Source organism: Pinus tabuliformis, chromosome 4_1 (genome assembly GCF_031772625.1).
Source record: "Pinus tabuliformis cultivar Carrire ecotype Pingquan chromosome 4_1, CPIR1, whole genome shotgun sequence".
NCBI lineage: Eukaryota > Viridiplantae > Streptophyta > Pinopsida > Pinales > Pinaceae > Pinus > Pinus tabuliformis.
The window spans coordinates 759188011-759197013 of NC_142303.1; the positions used below are offsets into that span (position 1 = coordinate 759188011).

The 9003-nt window shown below is 39.2% G+C and overlaps 1 protein-coding gene across 1 annotated transcript; it reads right to left on the reverse strand.

The window, feature by feature from the left end:
- Positions 1-1302: 1302 nt before the first annotated feature.
- Positions 1303-5445, reverse strand: LOC149178375 (uncharacterized). The gene is made up of 3 exons (XM_089422065.1): positions 3841-5445; positions 3045-3270; positions 1303-2807 (listed from the first exon to the last, which is right to left on the reverse strand). Exons 1-3 carry the CDS (start codon positions 5443-5445, stop codon positions 1303-1305), a joined length of 3336 nt encoding a protein of 1111 aa, XP_089278191.1.
- Between the last annotated feature and the right edge of the window lie 3558 nt (positions 5446-9003).

The following is a 9003-nucleotide window of genomic DNA, read 5'->3' on the forward strand; positions in this document are numbered from 1 at the left end:
AAAGATCAAAAATTCGAGAGAAGCAAGATGGCAGAGGGGATTGCTGAGAAACTATGCCAACGAAGATGGATGAAGATCCGAGCCAAACTTGCAATTTAACCTTGGAGGAATTGTTCTCCCACATGGAACCCATTGAATCATAATTAAGGTGATGCATGTTCAGGCTTGCTAAAATCATCATAGTGTGGGTGGTGGATCATAACAAGGTGTATTCCTTTTTATTGGACCAAGAGAAGCATGGGGGGTTTAATATAACCTACCATGAATGCTTCAATTTCTCATCATGTGTCTCAAAGCCAACCTAAGTGGCATTTAAAAGTTTGATTTTTATTTGTACATTATGTCTTGGCTTATTCACATAAGGGATGTGCGGGAGGGGTAACATAGGATAGGGAGATATCATAAGGGGAATTAGGGAATAATGTGTCTGTCCTTATGACCATTAACACCCTTTTGACTCATTTCTAGAAGGCATGATAGATTGACTTAACAGTTAGCCTCTGTTTTTCGGTTTCTAAGGATATGGTAGAGGGATTTAGAGGAAAAGAGACCCAAAGCACAATTTATCCTTTTGAGGAGAAGATTAAGGAGATTATACTTAGGATAAGAACCATTGATCAGATGTTGAATAATGATAAGAGAGTTGACCAAGATTGTTAAATTAGAAATTCTCATTTCATGGGCCAGAGATAGACTCATCAAGAGACCATACATTTATACTTGATCATTGGATTTTGTACTAAGCCCCAAGAGCATTTGGAAACAATTTTTTTTTCAAAATTACAAATAATTCCTCCCCTCCTATCACCCTTATAGATGTATACATCTTTAATAATAATAATTTTATTAATTTTCTTATTAATAAAATATGGAATATATATTTTTTTTCCGGGGAAAAAAGCAAAACTTTTTATTATGATCTTATAAAAAGTTTTCATACATTTGTTCTAAAGCCATGCTGGGCTCATGTGTTCATTCACTGCTCAACCATAAGGGAGCTTTTCTGCTGTATTGTAAACCTGTAGTAGTCTTCCTCCCGGGAGGATGATTAAAATCCAAAAAGCAAAGTATCATGTGAAACCCGGGGTCTCCTTCAGAGAAGGAAAAACAACCCCTTACAGTCAAAAAAGGTATGACCTCCAATGTTTTGTAATGTAACAAAAATTATAATAAGAAGACTGTAAACTGTGATCTACTTGCCGAAAGAGTATACTACTAAGGAAAAATATATACAAAAAGTGTAACAGTGGAAAGATAATCTGTGAATGGTGCCGACAAAAATGAAGCTATATACTGAGATCACTATGGCTGATCATATGGGGGCTGATCTGATCTGTAAGACTGCCCCTGACGAATCTCTTCTATCTCCCAGCTGCCCGGATCCTGTTGTAGACCAGCCTTAGATAGCTGATCTGCTTCTTCATTCCTTTCCCTGTAGATATGGCAAAGTGAGAACCTGTAAAAGAATGTCTTCAGGAATAAAATTTCTTCAACAATTGTCATCAAAATTTGATTTTGACAAGCATCTAAACCATTGATCCAATTTATAACATTAAGAGAATCCCCAAATATCTGAATAGAGTTGATGTTTTTGTGATGTAGCCAGCATAATAGGAATCGTAAGGAAGAAAGTTCTGCATAATTATTTGTTCCAGCACCCAACCCAACCGAAGCTCTTAGAGAATGTTCGGAATTGAAATGTATGCACAAGCCTGCACCAGCCCTATTGTTTTGTGAGGCCCCATCAAAGAAACCACAAGGGATATCCTCCTGTATAATGATATTATTTTGTTTGGTTCTGGATTTTTTTTTTTCCTCAGGAGGAGGCAGAGCAGAATAAATGGCTGTGATATTAGTAGCAATAACAGAAGTCGGTGTGTTTTGATCTTGGAACAAACTCTTATTTCTAGCAAGCCACACGCCCCAACAGAAGATAATAGGCAGGTTCCTCATATTCCCTTCCGAATAAGTTTGCCACCATTTCCTCCAAGCATCTCCCAGCGGATCATGTCCCCACTGTGCATTTACCTTGAGAAAACCAGTGACCTCCTCCCATATCTTCCTTGAGTAAGAGCAGGTGGTGAAAAGGTGATCTGTGGTTTCCTCATCAGATTTGCACAAGGGACATCGCCCTGGACCAGCTAAAAACCTAGATTGTAGTGTTTCCCAAGTTGGAGCCTTCCTTCTTAGAATACACCATAGAAAGAGCTTGGATTTGGCAGGGCTTTTGAGTTTCCATATATCTTTGGCCCACCAATCCGGGGCTCCCCATCCTATCTTTCCTAATAGAAAAGAGTATCCCTCTTTTGGTGAATACCCCCCAGTTTTGCTGTGAGCCCACATTAAACGGTCAGGTTCCTGTTTTATCCTGACATTGGATCGTTTTAGTTCTTTGATGAAGCCTGCCCATTCATTCTTCCATCTAGCATTTAACCCTAACTCTTCATCGTCCTTCCAAGCCTGTCCCCAGATAGTGGACTGTCCAACTCTTTCCACCTGATTTATTGATGTAATACCTTTAGAATCAAGATGTCGAAGAAGCCCTGGTGATAAAGCAAAAGCTTCATTACACCCAACCCAAGGGTCTCTTCCAATCCTGATCTGTCTGCCATCTCCCACTTTCCATGCTAACCCTTGCTCGATCACTGAGAAAGCATCCACCGTGGCCTTCCAAATAACTGAAGAGTTTTTTGCCTTCTTATTCTGACTCCGAATCCAATCTTCCAAAGGCATTGGATCTATATACTTCCTTTTTACCACCCTCGTCCACAGGTTTTCTATAGTTATAAGTCGCCAACCTGACTTTGCTGCTAACGAGGTGCTGAACTCAGGGAGTCTTTTAATCCCCCAACCTCCCCACTCTTTTGGTCTGGCCACTTTGTCCCATGCCACCCATGGTAAACCCGAGGATTCCTTTGAGCCAGCCCATAAAAATCTGCAACAGATTCTTCTGATTTTCTCCATTACACCTTTAGGAATCCAAGTTAGGGCAGCCCAGTAAACTGGGATGGCTAACAAGACTGATTTAATAAGTGTCAACCTACCAGCTCTGGACAACCATCTATAACTCCAATGAGATATTTTGGCTTCAATTTTTGCTATGAGCCAGTTCCAGTCTTCTTTTCTGTAAGCATCTGGCTTTAACCAAAAACCCAGATATTTGAATGGAACATCCAGAGGTTGGCTAGGGAAAGGAAAAAGATCAGACATTTGATTTCTTTCCCTTCTGTCAATATCTGCCAAACAAACTTGTGATTTCCCAGAATTTATCTGCATTCCAGTAGCTTTTAGAAAAAGATCAAAAATACATTTTATCTCCTTTAATTCGCTGTAATTACCATTAGTGAAAATCAATATATCATCAACGAAAAGAAGGTGGGTGATGTAGAGATTGATTGCTACCTCAATACCTTTTACCTTATCCTCCCTTCTGGCTTTATGTATCAGTCTACTAAGCCCTTCAGCCACAAGGAGGAACAGGAGAGGGGACAAAGGACACCCTTGTCTGAGGCCTCTCTGGCTATTAAAGAAAGAAGAGGCAGCTCCATTGACCAAAACTGCAAAGCTGACATTTGAAATGCACCCCATGATCCAGCTGACAAAAGGATAGCTGAAGCCCACATGAGTTAGAAGCATTCGTAGATAGAGCCAGCTGATCCTATCATATGCTTTGGAGAGGTCAATTTTGATAACAGCTCCCTTCTTTTTCTTCAGCTTGACACTATGGATTACCTCCTGTGCGACACCTATGGCTTCATGGATTTGTCTGCCATCCAAGAACCCAAATTGTTCCATTGAGATGTTTCTTGACAAGATTGGTGCTAATCTGAGAGCAATAACCTTTGAAATAATCTTGTAAATGCAGTTACACAATGAAATTGGTCTGAAGTCTTCAAAACTTTCTGGCTCATCCTTCTTTGGAATGAGAGCAATAAATGTTGAGTTAAATGGTCTATAGACTTCTCCTTTCAGCCTAGACTCTTCAACTACTTCAGTTATCTCGGCTCCAATTTGTTCAAAAAAATGGAGAAAGAATTCTATTGTCCAACCATCAGGGCCTGGACTTTTGTCTTTGCCCATAAGCTTCATAGCTGCTTCAATCTCCTCCTTAGTGACCGGAATTATAAGATCTTCACCTTTGTCTTCCTCAATGAATCTAGGAAAACATTGCACTGTTTTAAAGACTTCTACAATAGTAGCCTCTCCCTGATCTGCAAAAATGTTTTGAAAATGTCTTTTCCCTAAACCAGAAAGCTCTGGAAAGGACCTAACATCTCTCCCTTCTTCATCTTTAAGGTGCCATATAGTATTTATTGATTTCCTTCCTTTTGCAAAATTATGGAAGAATCTAGTGTTCTCATCCCCAGATTTTAGCCAAATTGCCCTGCTCTTAATTCTCCATTCTTCTTCCCTTTCCAAAAGAATTTTGTTTTGCTGCTTCTCCAAGAGAAGAATTCTATCCTTAGAGTCTTGTGATGAGTATCCATCTGAATCCAAGTCCTCCATCTGTTTCAGCTCCTCCCTTATACTGATCAACTCCTCATTTTGTTTCAGTTTTCTGTCCTTTGCCCAGGAAATTGTAGCTGATTTCAATCTTTTTAAATTTTCCATGAACAAAAAGCTTTTCTCCTCGCCTGCATTGTGATCAGGGTGAATCCAAGTTTCTTTAAACAGGTTGCTGAAAGTTGGATCATGGAGCCAAGCAGGATTAAATTTGTAAGGGGCTGGGGGTTTGTGAGGAGGAATAGATATATCTAAGAAAATCGGGAAATGATCCGAATTCCCTATTTCCTCAACCCACTGTCTGATCAAAGGAGCATTGGTGGATAAAGAGTCCGATAGCAAGAACCGATCTAATCTTTTGGCAATCCTGTCTTCTCCTATCCTTCGATTCCTCCAAGTAGGCTTTATCTTGATCGGGGAAGGGTCTATAAAATTATTCTCTGTGATGAGATTATGGAAAAAATCTGTAAGAGGATCTTCTCTCGCCGATGGTCCCCAAGCTTCCGCTCTGCCCATAGTAAAATTTAAATCACCTCCCATTATCATCATTGGTGCTTTCATAACAGATTTTGACATCAATTCATCCCAGAAGGATTCCCTGCCTTGGCATGGCCCATAGATATTTACTATGGTGATGGGAAAAGTAAAGTCTGGGGATATTAACTCCATTCCCATAACATTCTTCATCCCCCAGTTATTGAGGACTTTTACCCTCCCTTCTTTGTACCCAATTGCAATGCCCCCCGAATGTCCAAAGACATCCATAGCACTGAATGCCCACCCAGGCAGAAGGGACTTTAGCATAGATTCAATCTCATAAGCCTTCCCCAGAGTTTCTTGCAGAAAAATAACATCTGCTTTAGAGTTGGATATCCATTCTTTCAAGGCCAGTTTTTTAGGTTTGCTGGCCAAACCTCTGCAATTCCAGGATGTCAGAATCATTTGATAACACCCTCAGGGGGATGAGCTGCTCTAAGAACCCCCGTGATGGAATATTGTTTACCGTCTGCAACATCTATCTTTGCTTTTAGTTTCGCCTTGGACAGATCAGATTTCCGTCCTCGTTTGTTTTTGGATTTGTTCTGTGAATGTATCATTCCCAGACCGCCTAAAGACCCCTGAGTCTCTTGATTCCCACCCAAAGATCTCAGGTTGTAGGGGCAGGGAGGCCGGGTCACAGGGAGAGAGAGAGGAGGCCATTTTTCTTCACAATTTATGTCCAGTAGCGGTAAGGTTTCAGCTAATGTTTCCACATCCGGATTTAACATTAAGTGATCCAAATTTTCAACATTATTATTTTCTTGCTCTTTATATGATGAGGAAGCAATATTATGTTTTACATAAGGATGCTCATGAGAAATAAAAGAGGAAGTAGGAGTCCCTGAGCTCTTACCCTTCTCCGATTCGTCGATTTGGGCTTGATTTGCATTTTTTTCCTCTACGAACCCTTCCACGGCTTCTGGTTCTTTAGCTACTTCCTCGACGAACCCTTCCACATCTTCCGGTTCTTTGGCATTTTCCACCGCCGTCTCCTTAGATTGTTCGCTTTCATCCGCTGGTCCCTTCTCTGTCTCCTCAGCCACCAGATTCATTGGTTCTTGCGACTCCGGCAAATCCTGCTCCATCGTCATCTGAACATCTTCTTGAGCATTTTCTCTGTGAGCTGTTGTCCTTCGGAAATGTCTCCTTCTTCTCTTATGTGGACAATCTTTTGCCATGTGCCCATACTCGTGGCACCAATGGCATCTAAATGGCAGATGTTCGTAGTCTAGTATCTGCTCATATACATATTCATTGAATTGTAGATTAATCTTTTGTGCCAGGCCCCCACTCGGTTTGAGCATGACCAGAATGCGCGCAATTGCCCTATTTTTCGTAGTCAAGAAAGTCATATCCGCATCCATGTACACCCCCAACCTATTACCGATGGTTTTGAAAACTTCCTCGGTCCATAGGAATGAAGGTAAACCCGGAGCACGCACCCAAACAGGAAACACATCCGTGCGCTCCTTGATAGCATCAAATAAAGGAGACCATTTCTTTAACAGCACTGGTATGTTATCAATGTGCCAGATTCGCTGAAGGACCCAATCCGCCGATTCTCTGTCTGCAAATCTGAGCTTGAACCAACCTTTAGCTAATACTAGGGCTTCGAACTGTAAAGGTCTATCTGCCGTGAAACATTTTTCACCCCAGCCTTGAAGAAAATCTGATGTATATAGCTTACCTCTAACCCTGCCGACCAAAGTACAGTCCGCAACCGCTAGGGCTTCTATCATGGACACCTCCATCCCCAGGATCAGATTGTCTGCTATCACCTGTGTTCCAATGGGTCTTTTCTGTTTCCTTGTCGCTCCTTTATTCCTTAAACTTTCCACCGCCGGTCTTATACCTTCACGATCCTCGTTATTTTCTGAGGTTATCTGTGCTGAGCCCAATAGGGTTTCTGATTCCAACAATGGCGGGATCTGACCTGAAAGTCCCATATCGTCATTCCCAGAGAACAAGAAATCAGCCTCCAGTCCATCATTACCTGCCTGTCCCCCTGCTAAAGAAACTCCGAGCTCGCTTGCTGAAGACCCAAGTTGGACTTGGGGTTCTCTTGGAAGTGTAATCCTCGTAAGCGAGGTCGTAACTCCTGGTGTCCAAGGCTGTTCAATGCCTGCAGGAAACCCTAAATGGGTTATTTCTTCTAGCCCCTTAGGGTTTGTAAACCGAGTTTTCTGTGTTTTGCCTTTTGGGTCCGTGGGTAAACTGGCCACACTCACCCCTCTCGGTTCAGACCCTTTCTCTGATTGTTTATGGCCGTCCGCTGAACCAACATTCTGAACCACTCTGTCCAACCCCTTGCCTTGGAATAAAACCTGAGGGGTTTCCACCTGCGATACAGCCTCCGGACTTGGTATTTCTACAGACCCAAAATAGTAATCCACGTTCTGAGAAGTGATATCCTTCCCCCACATGGAGAGAATATCTTCAACATCTGGGTCCAGGGCTAAAAACTCGGCGGGTTTAACCATGGTTGAGCCTTTCCAATGTAACACGACAACCGACAGACCAAGTGAACGGAAAAACAAACTGATGTCAATGATAAGGTTTTACATTACCAAACAAAAGTATATGCCAAAACACGGTTTAACCTCCATCTGCCAGTTGCAATAGCTGAAAGGTATTCTCCCGCGTCGGCATCTGTGCATGGCGTCAGGTCCCGGCTGCCTACCCAAACCCTGTTCGAGGTTCAGTTCTCTGACCAGGACTCGAAACCCTTCTGGAATATATATGAGAGTGTGAAAAAATCTATTTATATCAATAAAATAATGAATTTTGTATATAAAAGTGACAATTTTATATTAGAATATAATATTATTCATGAAAAAAATATATTAATATAAATAAAATCTAATGTCTATAATTTTTTTTCCTTGTTGGTACATGCCCTCTCCCTTTTCAATATATTTCGTAATGTTTTCTTAAATTACTTTCTTAATCATATAAATTGGATTGGATTAAATGAAATAGTTTTTATCACTTTCTCAAATCACTCTATTAATCATATGAATTGGATTTAAAATTATGAAATTGTTTTTATTGGGTTGATCTTCTTCGTTCTGTTTCACTAAAGAGGATGTTTTAATGTATTATGTCTTTGACATATTCTATGAGAAGAGGATTTTCATGACAAAGTTGTTTACGATATTATCTTTTTTTCATTAAATTCAATTGTTTCATTTAATTATAAATATTTTTTCATGATTTTTTTTGAATAAATTATCAATTTTTATCCCAAAAAAATTAAAAAAATCTAGAATTAAAAAATTATAAGAAATTTCATCCTTCTAAGTCTTTTCCTAAAAAAATTTTGGGGAAAAAAAAGGAAATTTAATCTTCAAAACCATATTCATCATCTTCTTTAAATTTCAACTTTATTTCTCATCCCAAATTAAGTTAATTAAAAATTACTAATACCGTACTTCTCAATCAATGTGAAAGTTTTTTATTTTATAAAATTTACTTATCCTTATGATACTCCTTTTAAATTAAAAACATTAATATTTCTGGTAACACTTCCCATTAACTAAAATAATCTAGCTTACCTTCTAAATGAATTTTCATTAAAATAATTTTAATTCTTTAAACTATTTATATGTTAAAAGATGAAAAGAAAATTAATTTTTGGTAAGGAATCGTAATCCATCGTAACTTCATACTCTATCATCTTGCAGCTAAAAAAATTTATCCTCTAGTGACATTGGTAAATTTCCTCTTGTGTGACATTCGTTTGGATTCATAACAAGTTAATATTTATAAACAATGTGGCACAAAATCATTTCAAATGATTCCAATTTGAAATGACCATAATGTTTTCAATGCAAATGAAAATAAAGTATATAATATATCTTTTTCGTTTTTGTTTTTTAAGCTTTAGTAAATGATTTTTATTAATATAATAAAGTATTATATGGATTAAAAAAAGTATTTGGTTGTATAAAAAGAATTTTG

Excerpts from the sequence above, each read along its gene's own strand:
- LOC149178375 (XM_089422065.1), bottom strand. The coding sequence starts at position 5,445 with ATGATTCTGACATCCTGGAATTGCAGAGGTTTGGCCAGCAAACCTAAA. Across the intron at positions 3,271-3,840 it reads TTTACAAGATTATTTCAAAG|ATAAATTCTGGGAAATCACA; the intron begins GTTATTGCTCTC and ends ACTGGAATGCAG. Across the intron at positions 2,808-3,044 it reads TAGATGGTTGTCCAGAGCTG|CAAAGTCAGGTTGGCGACTT; the intron begins GTAGGTTGACAC and ends CCTCGTTAGCAG.